The sequence below is a fragment of the Anser anser genome, assembly GCF_964211835.1.
Source record: "Anser anser genome assembly, chromosome: Z".
NCBI lineage: Eukaryota > Metazoa > Chordata > Aves > Anseriformes > Anatidae > Anser > Anser anser.
Window position 1 is genome coordinate 34908879 of NC_139723.1, and position 27005 is coordinate 34935883.

Below are 27005 nucleotides of genomic sequence, written 5' to 3' on the forward strand. Positions count from 1 at the left end.
CAGTGAGAAACTAAAAGCAAACTAAAAACACCTTCCCCCCACCCACCCTCTTCCACCTCCTTCTCCCCCAAGCTTTGCAGGGGAATGGGGAATGGGAAATGGGGGCCGCGGTCAGTCCCTGATGCTTCGTCTCCGCCACGCCTTCACGGTCCCTCTCTGCCCCTGCTCCCCGTGCGGTCCCTCCCACGGGATGCCGTCCTTCCCGAACTGAGCCTGCGGGGGCTGCCCACAGGCAGCAGCTCTTCAAGAACAGCTCCCACATGGCTCCGTACCACGGGGTCCATCCCCCAGGAGCAAACTGCTCCAGCACGGGTCCCCCACGGGTGGGCGGCAGCTCCCCCCAGACCCCCTGCTCCTGCGTGGGCTCCTCTCCACGGGCTGCAGCTCCGGCCCGGGGCCTGCTCCTGCGGGGGCTCTCCATGGGCCGCAGCCTCCTCCAGGCCACATCCACCTGCTCCACCGGGGGCTCCTCCACGGGGGGGCTGCAGCGTGGAGATCTGCTCCGTGTGGGACCCACGGGCTGCAGGGGGACAGCCTGCTCCACCAGGGGCCTCTGCACAGGCCGCAGGGGAACTGCTGCTGCCTGCCTGGAGCACCTCCTGCCCTCCTGCTGCACTCACCTGGGGGGCTGCAGGGCTGCTTCTCTCAGATTTCTGACTCCTCTCTCCCAGCTGCTGTTGCACAGCAGGTTTTTCCCCCTTCCTTAAACCTGCTCTCCCAGAGACCCACCCAGTGTCGCTCCCTGGCTCAGCTCTGGCCAGCAGCGGGTTCCTTTGGAGCCGTCTGGAGCTGGCTCTGCTCTGACACGGGGCAGCTGCTCGGCTCTGCTCACAGAGGCCACCCCTGCAGCCCCTGCTACCAAAACCTTGCCATGTAAACCCAATACAGCTTGTTCGTATAATTTGCCGCAGTGCTTAAAATGAACTGTTCATGCTTCCAGAATCAAGGTGTAGTGTATGAAGTTACCATGCTCTTTCTTCCTGTTTTTACATGGAAAGAAGAGAGTGCTGAATTTTTCATAGTCACAAATAGGTAATAACTTGTCTAATAAGCTACCAATCAGGAGTCGAAACTGTTGATGCTCTCTTTCTAACTTCTGATCATTTTGAAATTATATTTTGAATTACTTCCCTAGAAATCTGGAATTTTCTTTTAGACGTCTTAAAAAAAAAAAGGCAACATTGAAATAAAAACTCAAAACAGTAGAAGAACAAAAAGAAGGCTATATATATATACATGTAAAATTTTTTGATACATTTTGAAAAATTATGGAGAAGTTCATTTTTAATTTCCTGCCTGAGAACGAACTACTTGATACTGATGTTATTTTCACATATCATGACTTTTGAAAAGTTACACAAATTCTTTCCTTCTTTCTCTGTACGTATAGGAATTACTTTAATATTAAACATGAGCTTAACATTTCTAGTTTTTATTACAGTTATGAGTGTAGATATATTACAAATTACATACAGTTATTTTTACCTCAGGTAACTTTTCATCATGCCTTGTTTCAGAGACGTATGTTGATTTCCAAAAAGTAGATTAAGGTACAACATAAAGATGCTTTCTTAGGCTCTAAATCTGACATATGAATTTCCTGCGGCAAACAAATTTTCATTTCTAGTACTGAAGCATATTCTAAAAATCTAATTACTTTAGTCTTTGTGTTGCCGATCTAAGTTACTTTCTTACCAGCAAATTAGACTATTGTTGATTTTGAAGAAATTGCAGCACAAGATATGAACAAAACCTGTTCTGTGGTGACATGGTTTGGAATTTTCTGCAATCAAATCAGTTGTTTTCAGTAAATCATAGCTTTAAAAACCAAACCTTTTCCTCTGTAATGCTGGTGCTTGGCATTTCAGTTCTTGTTTTAGCTGTTAGAATTTGAAAATATCTTGCATCAGATTTCTGAAACCTTGGATTGAAGCCACATATTCATAGCTTGGAGTTTGATTTGCAGCTGCCTTGTTTTGGTCAGAGCCATCTCTGAACTGCACAGTGTGGTGTTTGAATTATATGTGTCTGTTTAAGGGTATGCCAACACAGCACGCTTCTGTCCAAATTGGATATGGCCCTATAGTTGCATCATATTTCTCAATTGCCAGTCTTGACTTAAAATTGTAGTATTCATTTTACAGAGTACTCCACTTTCTTCCAGCCATTAAGATTATAGTTTGGTCTTTGACTTGAAATGAATGTAGAAGTGGGCTGTAGTCCAGCCTGTGAATGCCAGAGTTGGTTTCCCTGGGCTTTTCTCAGCAATATGTGTTCAGAGATGCTAGCACTGGCCTCCTGCCCAGGGAACTGGGGTCTCTGCCCAGGCTGAGGGATGCAGATGGACAGACATGCCCAGAGGACACTGCAGGACACAGGCACACAGACACAGCCCTGTCCCCTCCTGCCCTGGGGCTGCCAGAGCCAGCCGGCCTGGTGCAGGCCCACACGCAACACCCCTGGGTCCCCATCACAAACACATCCACCTCCCTGGTGCTGCCGGCACCAAACTGACCCGTGCTAGTCCCCCAGAAGCTGTTATCTGGCAGCAGACTTGAACATTGCATGGAGCAAGATCACACAGAGACGTTGAAGCAAGGATTTAATGAGAAGATGGGACAGGCTCATTCAGACGAGCTTTAATGACCAGCCCCGGCTTACACAGAACTAGCACGTTGCATAACTTTTTCTGTCTCTCCAACTTTGATCCTCCCTTCCCTGTACATCTCATCAGCTAGTGTAGCCCCACTGACCTTCTCCAGCATCATGGACCATCAGGTTTGCATCCTTACCGGTTGAGAAGTCCCAGTTTGCCTGCAGCTTCTTGATAGCTCATCAGTTGTTGTGATTCTTGTGTTGTTTCTGGTTGTTGTATATGTTGACAATAACTGCATGCATTTTATGTCTGTGTGTTTGTTTCCCCTCCCTTATCATAATTTGATGAGGTCCTTAATAATGCAGCCTCACTGCAAAATAAGTGTTCTTTGCATATCCTTACTAGTTAGTACAATGACCAGTTTTTGTTCTCATCACTGCCTCCCTCATCGTTTCTTGGTCAGGTTTGATTCTTACATGTTCTTGTTGATGGCTGCTTTGATCAGATAACCTTACAGGAGCAGATGCTCTCTTTCCACATACCCGTACAGAATGGAAGAACATCTGTAGGGACTTGCCCTCAAGAAGAGGAGGCTGTAAAAGGAGTGTCCAGTTAAAACCACTATTGTTTTTCTTAGTATCAGTTGGAAGGCGTTTTCTTTGAAATAAAGGAAAAGCGTGGAATTCATGGCTTGTTGCTCACACCCAGTTAGTTACCTTGGAGACATGGCAGAGTTTTTGTGTGTGCTTGCTTCCTAGACTTTCATGGTCTATGGAGTTCTGAGGTGTGTAGTATGTATTCAGTAAAAAAAAAATAAAAATAAAAATTCACAGAAATAGGGACAAAGAAAATGAATGTTTTAAGAATTCAAGTGGTGTATTACTGCAGTACACTTGATATAGATGAAAGTTTTGATGGAGTTTCAGGAGGTAAGACAAGAAGTCTTTTGAAGCTAAGGACTGAAAAAGTGTGCTAAGTAGTAATAATTCTCATACACTGAGATTAGGTAATAGAAACTTCCCTGTCTTTTCTCTGTGTGAGAAAGTTAGACAGCAATTGGCACATAGACTGAAAGTGTTCAGGCAGGATCTTAACTCCAGCCATTACACATGTGGCCAACTGATATGACGTATACTTTTTTTTTCTTTTCCTAGGATCTGCACAGCAATTTTCGAACCAGCTTTGTCCCAGTTGTTTAAAAAAAAGATTGATGGTTTGACATTTTTGCATGGTCTGTGAGATCCATTATCAAAAATACACTTGAAAAGTATTATCTCTAAAGTGTGTAGTATCAAACGTGTTGGGACATTGCCTTTTTCCTTGTAACACTTTCTGTCATAGCACATTCTTCTTAAAAGTTCCAGTTCAAGTTATCAAGTAAAACATCAATCTCTTTGAAAGTTGTATTTATTTCTGATAGTGTGCTTGTAAAGGAGTCTTCTTATAGTGTACTATGTAACTTAAAGTGCACTTACAACTATGTATAACTATGTGGTAGCTTAAAAAAGTATTCTGGGATCAGAAGGGATTTTTACTGATTATGAGTTGAATTTCCCCTATGAGAACTGCAAAAATAGAAATGCTATTTTACATGGTAGTTTTGTTTTCCCATTTTGATGTGAGATGATATGAAGAGAGTATTTCAATGCATAGCGTGTCACCAGAGTTACAGGAATTTGAAACACTCGTTCAACTTTCACAAAAGAAAAGATGCTGTGTCTGCATTACACCATGAATGGACAATACAGTAGGGCAGTGTTTGCGATGTGATGTGTGTAGTCAGGAGAAATGATGGCTAGGAAGCTACAATAAGTACTTCACAAAGTGGGTTTTTAAATGACAGTGACCATCTTGAAAAGTTATGAAATAGAATCTCTTTAAAATACTTCACCCGAACTGTAGCTACTAGAAAGAGCTGAACAATTTTCATTTCAAAATAAATACTAACATGATCTATGGTATGGGTATGGGCTGGTGGTGTGGAAAATCAATCTAAAACAAAAAGCTGTTCTGAATTGCTTTTATCGTGTGTGTTCATTAAAATAATGACAGTCTGTCTTTTTTTTTTTTTTTAATAGCATAAGTATAATCTTAGAGGGCTTGTTTTGTGTTTTGGGAAGAAATGGAAATTATGAAGTGAAGTTATGGAGTGAAGCATTAGCTCTGAATTTTAAGACCCATATCTGTGAAGAGGCATGATAGAAGTGCTACTCTTTTTGTAAACAATACCATTTGAATGGACTTGAATCTGGTAAAGTTACGTATCTTTTCTGTCTGATCCAACAGTCCGTAAATATTAGTCTTTTTGGCGCATATGTTGAGTACGTCAATTATTTTTACCCACACAATTATGATAGTAGCAAATTTCCCATGTTTCTAGGTAGACTGAAGGTTAGTCTTGAATGAATCTTTTAGTTTGAAATGAAATCAATTTTGTTCAGTGTAATTGTTGATTAAAATAGAAGTAATTCACATCTTTTTCTTCCCTAGGTATGTGTTCTTTTTGGATCCGTGCAACATTGATCTAGTACATCAGAAGATCAAATCTCTTGCTTTGTGTGTATCAGCTTGCCCAAGGAAAGAACTAAAGACTCTGGCTGATGTTCAGAAATTTGCAGAAACTAATGGTATGAAAAAAACATATCTATTCATGTACAAATTTAATAGGATTAAAGAAAGACTTGTGCTTTAGCTGAACTAAAAATGAAATCTAGTTTAAGAAATGTTGATGAAATAATGCAGTATTTTTTTAAACTAAAACTTTGCTAAAACTTACAGTATCGATATGTTTCTGTTTGTGTGTTGGACAGTTTTGAAAGATCATTCTTAAAACAGGACCAGAAAGTATAATGAGAATTAAAGAGAATGGCCAAGACTGTTGGGTGTGTTCTCAACTCCTATGGAAACACTCTGATTTGTTCAACAGTAACTGTTGAAATATCCTCAGGTATAAGGGCCAGTGAGAGCGGTACTGCTGTCAAACTGTGCTTGGAGCATGTCTGTGGGTGTGAGAAAATGCCCTCCTTTCCTTCAGTGCTCCAGTGCAGTGCCTGTTTTTCTGGTGGAATTATAAATAACATTACTTGCCTGTCTCCATAGCAGTGCGAACAGCTGTGCCAGCACTGTGCAGGGTTAGACCAAGAGTGGTGGCTGCCTCATGTAATTTGTGCAGAGTCATCTAAGATAAGTCCACAGTGAAAGTAGGCGGTGTTGGAATATGATTTCACTCTTTACCCCTTAACCATGTGTTTCTCTTACATAAAACAGGTCAGTTATTTTTTGATGTGAAGTTAACATCAGTGGAGTTTTGTAGAATCATAGAATCACAGAATGGTGTTGTTTGGGAGGGATCTTAAAGGTCATCTAGTTCCAATCCCCCTTGCCATGGGCAGGTGCTTGAAATAATGAAATGCAGCTATGTCTTGTTTTACCGCAAACACTGTTTCTATGTTTATAGGTTAAGTCTTGTATTAACTGTGCCTGAAATATGTTCAGCATAACTATTTTTTAAAGTACAGCAAAACCCACTCTTACTAAAAAACATGCTGTGTTTTGCCCAAATGATTCTCCATTCTGTTATTTATGTTAGCATTTTAGGTTTTAAAATAGATCTTTGACATTTTCATTAATTAATATCAGAGCCAGGTGTTTGAGCTGAGAGAAGCTTGGCCAAAAGTGTGAAGTCTGTTGTTAAAGAAGAATGGAATCATTCATGAGTTCAAGCCCTAATTTTCATTATGTGATCTTGAGCTTGTTGAAAAGGAGTACTAAACTAAATTGAGCTTTCCTCTTGTAGATCTAGGCTGTGCAGGACTAGAATCACACAGTTCTGAGAAGCTCATCTTCATGGTTATATTTTTGTTTAAAGGTTCACCAACCAGGGCAGGTTCCAAAAAGTGGTATTTTATGGCAAGTGAGCAGCTTACCTACTGAGCACCCTAAATGCTATGGTTCCACAGGTAGCGTATGCATACTATGTGTACAGTAAAAGTTAAAGCATTATTCAATCCTATGATAGACCAAGAACAGTGAATTCGAATCAAACCTATAGTACTGAGTAAACAGAATCATTTTTCTGAGAGACGCTTTGTAGCTCCTAGAGTAGGTTTAAACTAAATAAAACTAATAAATTGAACAGGCAGCCTGTTTCAAGTGACCTTAGAAGGTCACTTCTACACTGCAGTAGTTGACTGTAAAACAAATAAGGAAACCTGAGAACTTTGAACATTTCTGCACACAGCTTAACTGGAATTTCTATGTTTGTGATGTTATGAAGTCAGAATTTTAGAGTGTACCTGACAAGATCTGAAGAAGGCAAGAGAGATGTTTCATTTATTGTGATAATCAATGCTGAGTATTCCATAGTTGCAATTTTTAGCACATAACAAAAAAACCCACCTTAATGTGTGAAGATGCATGGGTATAGAATGCAGTCAACTCTTAATTTTGCTCTTCTGAGCCCTTCTAAAAGCTCTAACCCTTTCTACAACCTGAAAATAACAATTGTGCTGGGTATAGGCTCTGTGGAGGCTGTTGCATATGCATTTGAAGAATTAACCGTTTTCACCTGGCTCATATGCCATCCCTGAAATCTGTTTACTTGTCCATACACGTTTGAATTCTTTTATAAATTACTGCTTAAGAACCCTTCCATCCCGAAGAAATCCTGCGTTGTCCCTCAGCCCATCAAGAGATGATATAGTAAATTCAGATAAAAAAAAAAAATTACCTAAATGTCTTTATAAAAAGTTGTAATGTAGTTAAACATACTACAACATCACTGGATTAATTCATGATTTTATCAGTATTAGGTATGGTTCTTTAGCTAGTTCAGCATTTATGGTATCTTTTCCAAAATGGGAGAGGAACGTGACTGTCTATACAAAAAGTGACAAAACTGCTTGCTAACTCTAGGTAAGGTTCAGAGCATTTATGGCAGAATTCTTACTTATTGTGCAATGCAACTTGTGTTTTTCTGTAAGCAAGATTATAAATAAGTGTTTAGGGCAGAGGAAATGCTTGCTTGAAACATGAAGAACATTTCATGATGAAGCAGCCTTCTGGTTTCCTGAATCTGTAATGATGCACTTGCTATTCTGCTGTAATTTAGGAAAAAGAGATGATGTGGTGAATAATGCTGCACCATTTCAGGTCAGTAACCTCTCACCCCCATCACACTTGCTCCCTCACTGTCAGGTCCAGCATTTGCAATACCATCCCATCTAAGAAAAGGAGAGCTCTGTCCCTTAGAAAGCCTGGCTGGTGTTAAGAAAACAAAGCGTGTGCCTTCAGTCTGTTCAGAATGATTGACACACAGAACGCTAGCAACTGGCTGGGGCCTCTTACGAAAGGAGACACAGGGAAGGAAAAAGCTGTGCAGTTGACCACTGAGATTTTCAGCCTATACAAAGATGCGAGTTGAAAATCTTAGGAGTGCTCTGAAGCAACTCCTGAAGCTGACGCAGTGTTGACTGGGAACACTTTCTAATGCTTCTCACACACAGCCGTGCTAATAATTGAGTTTTTAGATCTGTGGGTTTTGTACAACTGAGAAACTTGTGTATTTTGAACTGACTGTTGCTGGTCTCTCCCGGATTTTCTCACCCAGCAGAACACTTTAGGCAGGGAGTGCTTGGGATTCAATGTTTTTATTGGTCTTGGCACTTGAAAAACGACGCATATTGAGTATTGTGGCTAAGAGCTCTTTTTTCCAGAAAGGTGATTGATGCTGCAAAATGTAACATCCATGAAACATTGCAATGACCTTTCCAAGGTCTTGCCAAAGCATTTTTAAATATCCTTGAAGATATAATTCATTTCTGACTGTGTGAAATGAACAATGACATGTCATTATCTAAAAGAAACACTAAAACAGGTGGCCATAATTTCTGACATGTTTCATTCAATAGTAAGTGTAATGACTAGTCTTTATGAGAACCACTATTCCTATCTGTTATGTAAATGACCAGATGCAGATTTAGGAATCTAGAATATTTCTATTTTAAAATGTGTTGGCAGGCATCTTGGTTATCAGAATACCGTAGCTAGAACAGGCTACTCGTGGTCCAGGAGGGCTTAAGAGCTCGAGGTAAAACCACAGTAAGTCTGCTATGGAGCCTGGACTGAAAAGTAATCACTGAAGGAAATCAAGCTGCCTAAGTCAGCATAAGGTCATCTCTCTGAGCTACGGGGAGGAACCAAAGGGAAAAGAAAAAGGATTTTTCTTTCATTTGAAGATAATGAAATTGTCAAATATAGTAGTCAAAGTAAGCCTTTGTGGCATTACCTTAGAAATAGTGGTTACATTGCTGCCAGCTTCCGACATTTTTCTTCTGCTCCTGTTCCTATCCCAACCTTTCTTTTTTATTGTTATTTATTTATTTATTTATTTTTAGGGGAAGTGTGCTGGTTAAAACTTTATCCCTTGTTCATGATTTTCCTGAAGCCTCTTGTACCAAATTAGTTACAGGCATATAATGGTTAAATTGATTCTGTACCACTGGGTGTTTGGGAATCTGAATTTGCTATTAATTTTGAGTGTGTTTTTTTTGAATGTCTAGTAATAATAAAAGTACATTATAACAATAATAGTAGAATAGTACAACAACAATAATACAATAATAAAAGTACATTATAGCTGGTTTTGAGGTACGGGGCAATATGGTTACTCTACCTTGTTACTACAGCTGCCTGTCAGAATTCTGTTGAAAATGGACCCCCCAGTTAGAATGAAACAGTTCTCACAATAGAGATAGGCTGCGCATGGAGTCCTGCAGTAATCTACACCAAGATGGCGTTATTGATATAATTAAATGTTTGATAACATTGATAGCATTGTCCATAAGTGCAATATTTATTAATTGTGAAGAGAGAAAAACAGGGACCACATTTTGTGTGTAAAACTCTTGCTCTGATGCCATCTTAAAGGCTGTGTTCTGGTCCTTGCTTTGCAAATGCTTTTTTACCTTTTTTTTTTCTTAAACTTTCTTTAATTTTATGTCTGTTGATGGTAGTAACAAGAAAAGTCCAAAGACTTTTTGCCTGGAAAAAAAAGAATGATGTCAAGAAGAGTAAGGTCTTGAGAAAAAGAAATAGCTTAGAGAAAGTTAAAACATGACAACAAAATGCCCTATTCTTTGGTCTCGTAACTTGAGTAGCATGTAACTAGAGAGTAAAATGAAATTACCAGGCACCAAATGGCCAGATATTTTTAAGATTAGTTATGGGTAAAGTATGAAACTTATTGCAGTATGGCAATATTTTAGATACCAAAAGGTAAACAGTTGGACTTACAATGTTTGGACATTTAAAAATAGAAAAGGACTCAAGGAAACCCACCTGGATGCCATCCTGTGCAGTGTGCTCTAGGTGGTCCTGCTTGGCAGGGTGTTGGACAAGATGATCTCCAGAGGTCCCTTCCAACCTCAACCGTTCTGTGATTTTGTACTAACGTTGAGCCATAAGTGGTGAAGAGCTAAAGATGCAGTGGGAGATAAACAACAGCTACTAGGCTAGAAGCGCTTTTAATTTGGTTCCAGAATAGCTGATTTTATTTAATAGTGAGAAAAATATGAGTGGTTGAATGAGTAAATTAGTATTTGTTTTCAAGTTCCTGTACTGCTGATTGAGAAGGGGATAGTCTGGGCTTTTTAATTACAACTGAAAATACATCTCTATGAATTTTAACTCTAGGACATTAAGGGCTTTTTTTTTGTTGTTGTTACATACAGTTATTTGTAACAGGAACTGTGCTCAGCTGTTGAAGTAGTTCTCTTCATGGCCTTAAATTCTGGAGACATCTGAAGGGTCTAAATTGTGTTGTTGGTTTTTTGTGTGTGTTGTGGTTTTTTTCTTCAAACATTTTTGCAGGCACTGGAGGATACCTCCTTTAATTTCAGTCCCGTATTTATTTATAAAAGCAAGCTGTGATTTCTCCTACCCTCTGATTCTCACTCTTTTCAGTACGTCCCTTTGGAACAACCAGGAGTTTAGACACAGTCCTTACTTTCCTTCCTTTAAAACACACTGTGCTTTTGAAAGATACTGGTGGATAGATCTAGAGAAGGAAGCTTCACTGAGAATAAATCTTTTGCATTAATATGAGAACTCAGGACCAGAGTGGTTTGTCCTATTCCTTCTTGCTCGTCTCAAGGCATTTTTCTGGTTTCTATTGGGGTCCAGAGGTTAGGTTTAGGTGTTCAGGTGAAGTTACATCTTTGTTTGGCCTCCTGCATGTATTCCTGCACCATTCGCCCAAAGGGCTCTCTACAATATTTAGGAATGTTGCACAGTCCTCTGATGCTTTCACATTAGCTGCTAGTTCAAAGAAGTGGAGTTCTTGTTTTCTTACTCATTTCTGGCTCTGATGGTAATTTGTGCATAGCTTAACGCTACTTCATTCCTAAATGAAGCATCAAATGTGAAATGTCTGCTTCTGGAGTGTCTTCATTATTCTAAAAACCCAAAGGCAAACAGGAAACTGATGCAAGCCTAAATTTTATGTATTCTTAGTGCTTGTGTTGTGAGTGGAATTATTTCATATGGTGGTTGACAGGGTATAATTACAGTTGTCAGACCTCGCAGATGAAGAGTGAAGAAGTCTGGTCAGCATCGTGTATTTTCTTTCATGATAGTGGGAGTCTTTTTCCACTTGACAGGAGTTTGTAGAGAGAGGGTTTTGTTACTGCTCCCCATAGGGACTTTTTCTGAGGTCTTGCAACATTGTGCTCCTCTGCTTTTTGTTATTTACAGAAGTCAGCAATGAATGGTAACATACCTTCTTTTGTGCAAGTACTACTTGGCATCCTACCCGTTTTGTGCTCTTTGGCTGTGAAATTTGCAGCAGAGTTCCCCACAGGTATACGAACCAGTGTCTTAAGCTTCCATTTTCCATTTTTTAAAGGAAATGGTGGTTGTTGTTCCTATGGCTGGGTTAAGGTTGAAAGGAAAGTTTGTTTTTCGAGATACTTTGTTCCAGTCGCAGCCCCAGAATATTCTAAGGCCTGGAGCAACTCTTTGTGGAGAAGAAACCATGGATCAGAAACTGTTGTGTCTCCAGAATACCACCTAGTAGGTGAAAACAACTGATAAAACTCTGTCGAACCAGCAAATTGTATGTTTTCATTGCTGGCTGGGCACCTGTTGCCCCACATAGTTTAGAAGTATTTTTCTTTAAGGTTACGATGTGTTGGTATCTCAAATTCAGTCCCTGTAGGACAGTTTAATGTTACTTGCCTGATGATTTCTCCAGAAGAAATACATGGACATCTGTAGGGAGCAAAGAATATATTACTTCAATGATTTTTCAGTTTGTTCTCTGAATTCTAGGTGTAATGCTTTGCAAACATTTAAGAGTGATAATAATTTAGGAATGATGGTAATGCCTCTGGTAAACTAGTTATCTCGGCAAGGTAGATCACTGAAGCTCATCTTTCAGCTTATCCAGGCCTTGTAAACTCAAACAGCAAGACTGAGACTGGCTACGCTAAGATAGACTCTGGTAGCCCAGACTAACTAGTATTGGCTGGAAGGTTTGGCAAAGCAATCCATTCCTCCCGTTCTCACCTTACAAAATTCAGACTTTTATTTACTGGTGCACGGCTGCTCTCTTGTTAAGAAACTCTGCTTGATGTACAGTGATACAGTATGCAAGCATCCAGCTCAGTTGTGGAGCTCTGCCACACAGTATTAGTGAAGTCAGAAGGTTTTCAAGACAGAAAGAAATATTTGTTTGAACAGTAAAAACTTTCTCTGCCTGATTGTGTAGGACAAAAGGACAAACAAATCTCATGGGCATTATTGCAGCTAATTTGTTTTGACGCAGGGTGGCTAATGTCCTTAGTCAGACAAGCTCCATGAAAACACTTTCCTGCTTGGCTGGGAGTCTAAAGAAGTATGTAATATGAGGTGGAAAGCAAAAGGCAGGAGACCCACAGGAGCCTAAAGAGCAGTTCCCAGGCAGGAGGAGATAATGGCAGCCAGAGTCATCCACTGATCCTTTGCATGACGGGAGGGAGAATGCTCAGGAGGGTTCTGGAATGACCTGGCAAGGTGTCTCGTTTCCTCCACAGTCAGGGACTTGTTGGGTTATCCTAGCCTACAAGTTCTGCTTGAATAGCTTTGTGCAGATCAGGAGCTGGCATCCAGTTTCGATTCGCTTATTATGTGGGTTGGGATACAAACAGAAGAGCTTCAGGTGTACGTTTCTGTGCACAGACAGGGTCTAGAACCTTCTTCCCAGGCTGTAGTAAGTCCTGTCCTTTTCCCCTTCTGCTGGAACTTGTAGGAGGTACAAGGAAGCATGGCTTTCCACAGTTCAGCTCTCTCCCTTTGGGTTATGGGGGACCTCTGCGTAGCTGTAGTGAAACACTGATAGTGTTGAATGAAAAAGAGACAAAGCAGGAACCAAAAATTCTTTATCATAAATCGATATACACTTATACAGTTCCTTTTCTTCTTGCTATGGACTTCATGTTCTGGTCATTTCTATTATTTACCTTTTGGCCTATATTCAAAGCAAAACAAAATATATATATATATATATATGCAGTATTCTTTTTCCTTGTGTTTGTAAGTGAGGATACACGTGTGACTCTTTCTACTGCTGCCTGCCCCCGCTCCAAAGTCCAGAATTGTTTATACACTCATTCAAAAGTTTGCATACCCAGAGAATGATGTCCAGAGTAAAAAAAATTCCTCATCAGTATAGTCCAAAAAGAATATTAATTATTTTACAACTATGATGTAAAGAAGGTAATTTTGTCTGATGTCTGTGTATTTGATGCCGTATTTTCCATGTAATAGCACTGAAAACAGAATTCAGATGTTTTACCTGATACCTTCACTTTGCAAGAAATCTAATTTTCTTCAATGATGTACTTGATGTTTTGGACTTCTCCCAAAATACTAATCCATGGAAGTGATACTTAACTAGTGTTCCAGAGACTGCGTGGGATAGGCTCCTCAGCTACTCTCTTCTCTTGCAGTCTATAAACAGATGTCTGTTCACAGGGACAGCAACATGGCAATGGTAAACAAGATTTCTACAAATAATATTCTACAATTTCTGCAGATACTTCCAATTTCTCCAAGTAATACTTCTGCCTGCTGTCACACAGGCTAAGATAAGACTGTTTCTCAAAAGTCTCAGTTTAATTTGTGTAAAGACGCTTAGATCCAGTTTGTATAGCTCTCTGCTATCAGGCATTTCTGGAGAGGAGACTTTCAGAATACAAAGAATTGAGTATCTCTGGGGAAGGTCAAGATGTCCTTAACTTACTGTGTAGGAAAAAGAATGCTAAAGGCTTCAGGGAATGCTGCCCCTTGCACTGGGCAGTAAGCAAGCTGTTAGCAAATAAACTTGGGAAAGAATTGTCTTTGGATAGGGAGCTTATCCCATTGTAGGCTTTCTCTCTCCCTCCAGTTTCAGAGAGACCACTGCTCCAGTCTGATATGGCAGTCGCTGTATTCCTTCAAGTAGTGACTCAAATGTTCAGTGCCTTCGTCACAGGCAAATGAGGAGGTATCTGTCTGGGTGATGTACTTCCATGAGGCAGTTTGAGTTCGGTTAAATTCGGTTGTGGGCAACTTGATCTCTGTAATGCTGTACTGACTTGTGTATGCAGGACATTCAGATTCATTTCCAGAGCTTTGGACGTCTGATGCAATAGCTGTTGTGTGCAGCCAACTTTCTAATCTCAGCAGTTTGGTTGATTTGGTCCTTTCTCTCAAGTCTGTAGACCAGTACCATTTTAAGAACACCAAAAAAATCCCCTCCACAACACTTGAAAGTTTTCTTTCTATGAGGAATGTTGTCTTATGTAATACTCGTACACTGAAAACAATACAAGAAAAAGCATGGTGGAGTAGCAGGGAAGGGAGACTGTGAAGTGCTTTGTGTCCTACTCTTTTACAATAGATCATGAATTAGCCTTTTCCACTTGAATACACAAATGCTGGAGGACCCAAAGCTAGATGGAAAATGTAATTCTGTTACACTGAAGTATGTGCTGGCCTTGATTCAGTGTTGCATTACCGGAGGAGCTGTGGCAGAACATTGTGGTAATATCATGAGGAGCTACAGAACCAGGACCTATATCAATTTTAATGTTGTTTGCGAAGAATATTTGATTTTTTTTCCCACCAATCTTTTTTTTTTCCCCTCTCAACAGGATCCACTCTGTGTAGCTATGAACTACAGCCATCAGAATACACTACAGATCCAAGGGCTGCCAAGTTATGTCCTAAATACCCTGTTCCAGAGAGGTAATATTAACATCTTGTCTGATTGGGGATGAAGGGAGAAGAGACTTGTTTTGTTTGTGAAAATAGCGTAGAAAATACTCAGCATAGATTTCTTCTGTCTTGCAGTTGGATGTTTTATTGTATTACTGTAACATGTTTTTAGAACACATTGTGAATGCAACTTGTAAAGAAAAACCTGAACTATCCACACGTGCATTAATAAGATTATTGAGCTAATATCTTCAAGTTCTCTTCTGTCTCATGTAACTGATACTGTGCTGAGTATCAGCTGTTTTACTGCCTTTCACCCTACAGCCAGCTGCCTTCCAGCAGTGCAGTTCAGATACAATTTCTGAGGCCCATTGGATCTTTGAGAGGGAAAATGATATAATCACACGTAGTTCTCTTGCAGTGTTCACTTCTAACACCTTAACCTCAGCCAGTCAGATTGAGCAAATTGCTTCATTTTTGATTCTTTCAGTCCCCAAATGACTAATATGAGGATGCCTAAGAAAAAAGAGGGCTATATTTTATAAACAGATTGATTTGAGTTTTATTGTTCAAAATATTATACTGGACTGCTTCTTGTGAAGTAGAGAGAAAGGATTGTAGCTCCAGGAACTCTGCAAGCTGCATTGGCTCCACTGGAAATGTAGAGATAAACATTACTGAAAAAAATAAACGATCTATTTGCTGTTTTGTACACCTTTCTGTCAGAATTCTATTCGCTGAAGAAGAATCAAATTGTGTTTCCACAAATTATAGCTTGTCAAACATACGCAGTAGAGGGTTGTAATTTGTTATTCTTGCCCTATGGATCATCTTCTGTTACAGTTCATTAAATGTCAGTTCTAGAAACTCTCATTTTTAAGTATCTATTGTCTACATGGTAAGCTATCCAGCGAATAATTTTTTTTAATATTGTATTGGCAATAAATAGCAGCTGGAATATAAACTTTTTTTTGTTACTTTTCCCCACAGCAAATCAATATTCCATGCAGCTAACCAGCTGTTATAGCTGTAATACAAAAACAAATGAAAATTTCAGTGCCAGCTTGCATACTGAAAAGGCTCGTCATTCTTAATTTTTGCTAGAATTATATTGACTTTTCTCACTGTGTGTTCCCACATCATTCAATCTGAATTAATATAACTTAATAAGAAAACAGGCAGATAGAACAGCATGTCAGAACTCTAATGATACTATGTAAATTCCTTGCAAAAACTACCTAGAGTTATTTCTAAAAAGCTATTGTGCCACTGGCATATTTCCCCTTTGTTGTTTGGCATGAATAAAATGTACAACATGTTTGAATATTTTCTGAGATTGAGAAGTCTGAACTTAATGCCCAAAGGCAGAAAAGGCCCATACTGTATCTGCAAACCACTCTGGTTTTCAGATTTTTATGGTTAAATTATTGGAGAAAATTGGTGTAATTTGGAGGGGAAATGGAATCCTGTGGAAGGAGACAACTGAAAAAGCAGCAGCACATTGTAGGCTGAAGCAATCAGTCAGAACTTACCTAGCCCTCGTTTTCTCAGATTTGATCTGTCAGAGGTATGGACTATAAGGTCAATGGAATGGAGGTTGCTCAATCTGTTAGGCCCATCCCTTGATATTTGATGACATGGCTTCTTCACACCCTGCAGATGAATCTTCTGGTCTCAAGGGACTCTGATCCACAAGCTTCAAGGCACTGTGTACAACTTCGGCTTATCAGTGCAGTCCAGCAATGCAACCAGTGATTCACATTTCTTCCAGTGACTGCCTACAATCTCTCAGTCTAAGTAGATCATAACCTCACTTTTTAGTTTTGGAATAGAGAACTCCAGAGGAAAACCTATACAGCTTTTCCTTGCAGCATTTATCTCTCGGCCAGCTCTGCAGAAGTCTGTTCTGTAGAGGTTATTAAAAAAAAAAAACAACAAAAAAAAAACATTTAACAGTGGCATTCCAGCCAGGTTCCCTACACACAGGTTTCTATGTATGCCTGGATGTGGCTGTGAGACAAAACAGTTATTTTCTGAGGTCTAATATTTGAACAATTAGGTGGGTCTCTTAACTTTGTCTGCTGGCTTGAACTTCACTTGCTCTTGTTCATGATTAACCAACATACTATTATTCTCAGAAACTTGCAATTCCATTTGAGTATGCCATCTACCAAGTAATGACCAAGAGGCCATATAAGATAGTACAGGACATAGGAAATAGATCTATTACTGCATTTTTAATTAAACAAGAACCTTACCTACTTGTTGAGTCAAAACCACTGAAATAGCAGCAGATCTCAAAAGGTGGATTCTCAGGAGTCCAACTTATTCAAGAAGGCTTGTAGGAACCACTAACCTCATTTTTTATTAATTACAATAAAGTTAGAAAATAAATATTGCACATGAAAATAGGTAACTTAAAATGCGTAGTGAAATTACTATAGCATGAGAGATGTTAATTAATACAAAGTGGTACACCAGAACATTTTTTCCTCTGTTAGGGTGTACTTTGGAACAGCATTTTAATCCTCTTAGTTTTACTCTTCAGAACTGGTATTTTCTTAATCAGATGCAGAAATTACAGTCCTTTGCCTACGCCCAGTCCAAAATTTGGGAGTTGTTACTGGTACTGGCAACTTTTAAATATTCCAGGCTTTCTGAAAAGTTGGATCAGTTAACAATTGAATGAAACTCGTATTTCAGTATTTCCCAACATTACTGTGTATGATGAAGAGTAGTACTCTGTGTATTCCGAAATCGGCAATGTTGTAAAAGGCTGAGAGGATACACAGGCTGCCTTTTAAATACAGCAGCCATAATATTGGTTAAATTTTTCTTTTTTCTAAACAGTTGTGAATAATACAGTATTACTTTGCTGTGCTTAACTGCGGTCTTCATCGTTAACCAAAAGTAGAACATCAATGTGAGCACCTGCGAATGTGTTTATCTACCTAGCACAGTGAGTTTAAAACCATATAATTTACAATTGTCAGTCACTTCAAACAAAAGCCTAGGATCTATTAGTTATCTAGGTATGGCAGGTGATCATAATTACTCCTGAATTATATGCAGAGTAATTACACACACTTGGTTTTCAGAATGTTGTCTCCCACCTGTCCCCTCTCCCCACACCCCCACCCCCCCCCCAAAAAAAAAAATAAGGATAGAAAGGATCTGGCTGAGGCAGTTGGTTTACTCACTATGTGTTTAAGATGGAGGTTAGAATTTCGGAAGGGCTTGGGATTAGCAAATTGTTATAGAGTACAGGAAATTATTGGTTTGCGGGTCATTGCTAAAATGGGAAAACCACAAAAGATTATGTGCATTGCTTCTGCAGTCCACTGAAATCTTTTAAGTAAGGAAGATTGGGGAGGATGAAATAAGTTTAAAGGTTAAAAGAAAAGACTGACTTGATACAAAAGACATTTCTTTCGTTGGATCCAATTACAGGAAGGAACATGTAATTCATGGAATATGCATCTGAACTGGAATTGAGAAGAAGGATCAAAAGATGTAATAGGCCACTTTGAGATCTGACATAGTTCATGAGTCAGAAAGGCAGCTACTTATTGGGAAATACTTGGAAAACAAAATTACCCGCTTTTAAAGCAAAGTTTTTTGCTCTCTTTTATCTTCCTCTGATGGACTTGATAGCATGTTGTGCTGAGCATTTGAGAAGTTTAATGCATAACATCAGTACTTTCAGGGAGGATGCTCCCAAAGCAGAAATAAGGAAACCATAAAGGCATCTTTGCGTGTTTTGCAAAGGATGTGGTGCATTATTTTAACAAAGGTAATGAAGATAATCCCTGTGATTGTAATCTTCAACAGAAAAACAAGCCTAGTGTGGGGGAAGACTAAGAATAAATAATATTAGTTTTGCTTGACAACAGTTGTAAGTGCTGATGTCTTTTAGTGTAAAATGTATCCTTGCAAGAAGAGTATTGTCAGTCCAGGATTTATTCGCTGCAAATATGGGCCAGTACTCCGTTCTAACATGAGTGAAAGGCATTGTTTCAGCTGCTGGTTCACCATGTGACGCTTGAATGTGAGATGTTTAACTGGAAATAGGAACATGTATTTTCTGAGACTTGCTGTTTAAGGGTGGGAGGGTAATATGCTATTGGAATGTGCACTGCAGCTTCACAGGGTTACTTGTAAGAACATCACTTCCCATTATGATCATCCTCATTCCAGCAGCACTTGTGCATTCAACACATGGTTTCTGGTTATGATGTTATGAGGGTGGAGTGGTTGCATCTATTCACCTTTCATTTGTGTGTTGATGTGGCATTTATATTAAGTAGGAGTAATTTTTTTTTCTGATTTTTTTTTCTTGTGTCACCAGTGCACCTATTCCATTCTTCCATCGCTGTGCTCCTGTGAACATTTCCTGCTATGCCAAGTTTGCAGAGGCCCTGATCACCTTTGTCAGTGACAGTAGTGTCTTACACAGGCTGATTAGTGGAGTTATGACCAGCAAAGAGATTATAATGGGACTTTGCTTGTTATCACTAGGTAATTGTTTTTCTCATTACTAGCTATTTACTGCAATAGGAGATTGTTAACACTCTCTAACAATATGAGAAAAAAAAATACCGCCATGTATTATAGTAACAAGCCCTTAAAAATGGTTCAGAATGATACGTATTTTTTGACAGCTGGATAACTTCTTCAGAAGCAATATACATGTGCATTCCTGTTTTTTCTCCCCTTCCGTGGTGAGGGACAGAACACTTGGGGCAGTTGATTAGTAAACAAGAGTCTTGACATAATTAACAAAGCACCCCCATTCTCCTCCTTTTTATTGCAATATTCACCTTTTCTTTTTATTATATTAATCTTTTGCAAACTGAAGTCCCTTTTCCAATAAAAAAAGACAGGGTGAGAAGTGCACAATAAAGTACTTCTCTAAAATGTAGATTTTTTAGGTTGTTTCACTTAATTGTACAGGCTTACTGGAATGTTCAGAAGGAAAATGTGAAAGTTAGGTGCCTATTTGTTGTATTGTATGTTACTTCCTCCTTCCCCTCCCGTTCCCCCTAAGTTTAAAAACAAACAAACAAAACACTTCATGCCTTTGAAAATCACAGCATTGTTGAGCTGGAAATTCCCAGCTGTACAGAGGTGCTGAATGGTTTTTGCAGTAGCAAAATGCTCGTTTCTGGCCTATGGAGTGACACATTTCACCAGACGAAAGTACTGTAATGAAGTGTTGTAAATTAAGGTGAAATGCTATTCACCCATGTAAATTACTTTCCCAATGGGTATATTTTAGTCCTACTGAGTATAAAATCTTTACACTTAATATACTAAGTATACCTAGTATAGTAAATATTAAATGGAAAGCTCCAGATACTAGCCATGTAAAAAAAGTAAAAAAAAAAAAAAAAAAAAAAAGGAGGATATTAATTACCACTTAAAAAATAGTAAGACTATTGAGTATCTTTTCAACTGTAACTACAGAGCTGTTTATTTTTCTAATCTTCTACCCTGACAGCTGTATTAGTCTGATAGTAATGGTAAAATGACTATTCAAAAGCTGAAACCTAGTGGCTGAATTAGCAGTGTTACTGTTGAGTTAGAGTCAGAAGTTAATAGAAGGTTTTATATACATTTAATTTTAACTTAAACAGTAGGGTAGGTTTTGTGATTCACAAAGCCTGGTTCAAGCAGCTTTCATGTGGAAGTGTTAACTACTGTACACAAATAAGTATGTGCAAAAATACGTGCATGCACTTATATAAACCACTCCCTAAACTGTAGTTGTCTGACACTGAAGAGGTCTTATTAACATGTAGTTCCTGAATGGCAGTGGAACTATTGAACAGAGCTTGTTAAAAAAACTCATTTTGAATGCTGAAAATAAAGCACAAAGCTCTGTTCCTTGAGAGGTGTGCTCATGTTAGTAGCCTCAGAGTACTATCATGTCTTGCTGTCTGTTTTGTCATTGTCTAAATACATCTCTGTCTGTACATACACGTTATGTCTTGTATGTAATGTACCATGTAAATGTACTTATGCTCTCTTTGTTTTAATCAGCAGCACCAAAGCAGATGTAGAGGTGCCTAATTTCCTTAACTATCTGTGCAGTGAGTTTGTAAGCCACAGAAAATAAATCTCTATCTAAAAATTCTGTTGGAAGACAGTTATGTAGTGCAGTATGAGAACTGGAAAGGCTATTCCTACTTGAAATAATTGCTCTGCTTATTTTATTTGTCTTTTTTTGTCTTTTTTTTTCCAGTGTTGTCCATGATTTTGATGGTTATAATCAGGTATATTTCAAGAGTGCTTGTCTGGATTTTAACAATTATTGTCATTCTGGGATCACTTGGTAAGTCATGTTTATCTCCTAGTTTTTGAGTGCCTAGTTCTCATGTTTATCCTCCATGTCCGCAGGTCAGCTAAATCCTATACAAATCTTGGGACCATGCCTGTTACTTCTGCTTTCCTTTGAGCCCCTTGCAAGATAGGTGTTTCTAATTGCAGTCCTCTCCCAGATAGCATGCTGCTCCACAGGGATTTGCTGCACTTCCTACTTGGCAGGCAAGCTTCCTGTCAGCCTATCTCATACAGCCCTAACCATTGTCTTCTTCTTAACCTACCTCCAAGAATGTCAGCAAAGCAGCTGGTCTGGATATGTTGATGGCTTACCAACCCATGGGGTATACTGAAGCATGCAGGAATCAAAGGACAGCTATTGGTTATGTGGCCTTAGGACATAGATGTGTCCATATAAACCTGACATCTTCACCAGCCCTTTCAGTCATGTTAGCAGCTCTGTAGGCATATCTAAAATCTGTTTTGAGGAGAGGATGCAAAGATGCTTGTCTGTCACTTCTAATCAAATCCTCGTACTTCCGTATGACCCAGGAAATCCTGCATGACCTAGGTCATGTTTGAAGTGCAACCAGCTATAACATCTTGGGCGTAACCAAAGATTGTCTTATTCAGAATGATTTAGTTTTCATGAAGGTATCGTTACTTTATCACGTTAACTTTACAGTTATAAAACTATTATCCTATTTTTGATACTCAGTAACAAAGCCACAAGTAATTAGAAGTAATTCAAAGTATCATTTCAAAATGATCAGAAGTTAGAAAGGGAGCATCAACAGTTTTGGCTTCTGACTGGTGGCTTGTTAGACAAGTGTCCTATTACCTATTTGCAACTATGAAAAATACAGCAACCTCCTCTTCCCATGTAAAAACAGGAAGACAAAGCATCATAATTTCATACACTACACCATGATTCTGGAAGCATGAACAGTTCATTTTAAGCACTGTGGCAAATTATACAAACAAGCTGTATTGGGTTTACATGGCAAGGGTTTGGTAGCAGGGGCAGATGAATGTACGGAAGGAACAAGAATAAAATAATTAAATTAGGAAGTACTTGCAGTGTAATAATTGCAATTCATAACTGCAATGGATTGAAGAAAAATTGCAGGCCATCACTTTGTTTTTCTGTTTAGTGCTCCTGGGATCTGTGACCACAGAAAAAGGAAAAAACGGATTTTTTCATTTATATTTGCTTTAGAGGCTGAGCAACCATGCTGAATGAAGGAACTGAATGACTTATTGCCATCTGTTACTATGTTCTAAAAAAATATCACATCCATTACACAAACTGAATAAGAACATGTCATCTATATACTGCTTATTCTGTGTTCACTGTTTGTTAAAGAGATGCTAAAAGAACATCCTCCATTTAAGACCTGAATGGAGTACCTTCAGCAAAGACTTGTGATCTCTAGATAAGCTTCTGCAAGTGATTCACAAAGAGCAAAAGAACAGAGAAGGATACGCAAATGAGAAAAAAATGTGTTCAGATGAGAGGTTAACTCCCTGAGGGGCTGGTTTCCTGTATTTAAGAAAATTCCTACCTTGGAAACTCAGCTAGAGTATGAGATTGAAGTTCTGGCCGTAAGAGTAGGTTTTCATAATTGGTTAGAAGAAAGTACCTCACACTATATTGGCCTCCTGGACCTTATGGTGATGTTCTTCCAGTGCCTGAAGGACATTGTCTTGATGCAAGCGTAGCTGCGTGTCATTAACCCAAGGTGCTGTTGTCAGGGTCAAGGCTGTCCCTTCTTTTCTTTATAGATCTTCTCAGGGATTATAGACTCCTCTTCTTCCTCTTGCCATTTTGCATCCTTATCCAAAGATATCTCGTTTCCCTCTCCTAGATTTTTATATACATCCTACAATATAATTTCTCTATTTTTCTCTTTATCTCTATTTCTTTCCTTTCTTCTTCTTTTTGTTCCTCTGTTACCTGGCTAATGGGCAATCCACTGCTAGGGCTCCCAATGAACTAGTCTTCTCTCACGCTTTACCCTAAACCACAAAGAGCTGCAAGTCTTTTAAGTAAGCTTATTGGGGTGAGACTGTGGAAAGAGTGTATCCGATTGAGAAGAGGTCAACAGAGGAGAATTGAGCACTTCTCCATCCTTTGAAGGTCCCGTTGGGTTGTCTGTCGGTTCCTGTGAGTCTTCTATTCCAGACCAGACTTAAGAAACTAAAGGCTTTTGGTCTTTAGGTACTAGGCAGTATGATTGTGTCACATAAAAGAAGCGTTTTTCATTTGTCTTTTTTTTTTTCCCTCTAAAACATAGGTGGTACAGGAGTCCTGTGGTGGCTGTATGCTAAGCAACGAATATCTGCCAGTGATGTTGAGACTCAAATAGCCAAAGAAAATCTTCAGGCTCTCCTGATCTATGCCATTTCAGCTACAGTCTTCACAGTATGTTTTGCTAATGACCATACAATTTTCTTGTTCTACATTTCTATTTGTCTCTTTTGTTTTTTTATTCAGGTGGGAGGTTTATATTACACAAGTTTTAAAGAGTTTATTTCCATTACAAGCTCTGTTGGTGATATATATATATACATACATTTTTACCTTCCTAGCATTGCTCTGTAATATCTGTCTGTGTGTCAGGAGAGAGTTCCTGACCCTGCACCTTTTCTCCTCTCCTCTACTCTAAAACCTCTACAGGGACCTCCCATAAATAGCTGGAATATGAAACTCCCAGTTTCACTCATGATATTTTTGTGAGATCCCCAGTTCAGAGGTACTCTGTCATTTCAGTTTATTTAAAAGTCCTTAGACCATTTAAACTTCTGAAATCATTTGTTCCCAAACTTCTTCCACTTACACATGGGTTGTTGTGAACTGAAATGCTAATGACTACTGAACTATCGTATGTTCTTCTGGCCTCGCTGTTTGTTTCAGAGACAATGACCCTGTAACTAAAAGTTGTCCATGTTTGACTAACTTACATGGCAAGTACACCATGCAATGTCTAGAGAGAAATGTTAAATTGTATTCTTTGTTAAGTTTTGCAGTCTGCTGATTTTGGTGGTTTGTACAACATAATTAAGGATGGAATCTGGCCTACTCTCATAAGTCTGAGGCTGATGATGATTCCAAGTAAATAAGTGTGAGATTAAATTTCCCCAAAAGTGTAATTTGGAAAATACTTTCTCACTAGAATAAGCTGTTAGAGGTTTTACATTTTGATCTTGTGATCTTACAAGTAGAGAATGTGTTAATTTTCTGAGTTTGATTATCCTAGCTATGCAAAATAATAGCTTGCTTATTTTTTAATTCTCTAATATGCGATTTGGAAACTTCTCCCTCTAGGTTATATTGTTCTTGATAATGCTAATTATGCGCAAACGAGTAGCTCTCACCATTGCCTTGTTCCATGTGGCCGGCAAGGTCTTCATTCACTTGCCGCTGCTAGTCTTCCAGCCATTTTGGACATTCTTTGTGCTTATCCTCTTCTGGACATACTGGATCACAGTCCTGCTTTTCCTTGGTACTACAGGTAGGCAGCTCACAGGCTTAACTTAAATAAGATACTGTACTGTATTTTAGCCTGTTTTCACACACATGAAGAGATAGTAATGAAAGGGCCGTTACATGCATGTTCTGTTTCCCAAAACATAGATACACTAAAAGCAGCTTCTGTTCTTCATAACTTAGGAATCCAGTATTTTCTAGATTATTAGTGAAATGTTCTTTGATTTTTGTGCTCTTCATATGCCATATTCTGAAAGCAGCAAGTGTACTCTGAATTTCTTCCTTTTATGAAGAGCATAAGTGAGAGCTTTGCTTGTGTTCTGTGTCTGACAAGAGCTTCTAGAATTATTCTTACAGGTCCAAATCTTAGTTACTTCAATAGAGAAACTTAGCAACTGCTTTTTAAAATGGGAGATCTGTGTGTTATTTTGCAACAAGTTGTGCACAATAGAAACTATCGTTCATCACTAGAACCTTAGAATTTTGAAAATTACTGCTAATCCAAATGCAGCAGTGTTTCTGGTCACAGAGCTATTTCCACATAATACAAATTAAATATTTTGGATTTTGTCATCTGAAATTTTAGCAAGGGACAGAGGTAATAGAATCTTGTTCTTATTACTGTTGAAATTTTTAGTTTTCATTACATGATGTTCTGTGTGCCTAATGAATGGCAAGTTAGAGAAAATGTTTACCTCCAAAGTCCCAGTCCCATGCTTCACGCTGCAAAGGGATTAAATCTGTAGGAGAATTTAGACTAATACTTATGTTTAGCTGACAGAATTCTTTGGTGGACCTTGATTCTGCAAAGACTAGTGTATCCTTTTAGCTTCATATGCACTCAGTTTATTCACTGATGTCAGTTGAAAAAAATCTTTGTGCAAGTAGAACCACATCTTTTCAGTCCAAACCAGAAGAATTGACAAGTGCACATTATTTGTGTACAAAAAAACCCTACATTTTTTGAAGAGCTTGTTCTCTAAAATTGAGATTTCAATAGTTCAATTTATTTACAGGAAAATACATTTTTTATATACACGATAGCACAGCTAAGAATGTAGAGGAGGTATTGACAATGAGAGGTCAAAACACTGGTTTTCAAGGTAAATATCTTATACACATGATATTACTAAGCATTTTTCTGCATCTCATCAGCAGTTTACGTAACTGTTGCTTAAGATAAACATTATTAGTGTGGGCTAGTATGTTGAGATAGGGAATTGCCTAGGATGGTTTTGACATGGACTGTAAATCATCGTACATCACACTATTCAGATTCCACGGATTTTTTCTGAATGCACACATTTAGAATCTCTAATGCTGTTCCTCATGGCTGTAAATACCTTTAAAGATATAAATGTTCTTGAAATGCATGCAAAAATACCTGCTACAATGGAAACAAAATGTTGTTAATGTTGACATCTAGATCTAAGGAGCTATGATTCTCACTATGTAAGTTATATTAAGACAGCAACAGACAAGTCAAGAACGACTAAAACAAAATTCCTTTTAGTATGTTTAATTATAGGGGTTCTTGCTACATTGTAACGGTGGTTCGTCTTGGAAATTTTTACCATGTGGCTGCGCAATATTGAGTATGCTCAGAATTCTTTAGTGCTTTTTTTTTTTTCAAATGCCATTATACTCATTATCTCAGAAGGTATGTTTTTCTTATGAACCATCCTCCTAAACTTGATAATTAGTAGTGTTAAAAGAAGCTAGAGCTGTTCTTCTTTAAATGGTTATAAACTGCTAACACCATATACTTTCTTCTTTCACAGTTGGTGTAATTGTTGTAATCCTTTTTTGACCTCATTAATTTCTAGGTAATCCTGTCCCAAATGAAGAAGGATTTGTTGAATTTCGGATGGTAGGCCCTCTGAAATACATGTGGTGGTACCATGTAGTGGGACTGATCTGGATCAGTGAGTTTATCTTAGCCTGTCAGCAGATGACAGTAGCTGGAGCTGTTGTGACATACTATTTCACAAGGTAAGAATAATTTATCTTTATTGTGAACAGCCTAGAAATGGAATTAGCAGAAATAATGAGAGATAGAGTTTTTGGGAAGAATACTTCTTGCCAGAAAGCTGAAGAGTAGTTGGATTGTATTAACTCTTCTTAAATCATGTGAAGTCCTAAAATAATCTGCTTCGCTGGTTATGGATGGCATTCTTAGTATTTAAGACTTGAAGTTGTGTTTGCCTTGTAAGCTATGCACATTGTAAAAACATGAACGCTTGTTTACAAAAACGAATGCATCTGTAAGACCAACTTTAATGTTAATAATCAATGCTGATAAACTCGTCAGAGATCAAAAAATTACTGACAGCAATTCATTGTTGTTATTGTAATTTTAAAAAA

The 27005-nt window shown here is 38.6% G+C and overlaps 1 protein-coding gene across 2 annotated transcripts in view; it reads left to right on the forward strand.

The window, feature by feature from the left end:
* Positions 1-27005, forward strand: part of SLC44A1 (solute carrier family 44 member 1) — a 67614-nt gene that overhangs the window by 23306 nt on the left and 17303 nt on the right. For both annotated transcript variants that reach the window (XM_083818948.1, XM_083818949.1), the window contains exons 4-10: positions 5087-5223; positions 14767-14860; positions 19179-19348; positions 21075-21164; positions 23449-23576; positions 24480-24666; positions 26468-26633. In XM_083818948.1, the coding sequence (XP_083675074.1) occupies positions 5087-5223; positions 14767-14860; positions 19179-19348; positions 21075-21164; positions 23449-23576; positions 24480-24666; positions 26468-26633 (972 nt within the window). The remainder of the gene's footprint in view (positions 1-5086; positions 5224-14766; positions 14861-19178; positions 19349-21074; positions 21165-23448; positions 23577-24479; positions 24667-26467; positions 26634-27005) is intronic.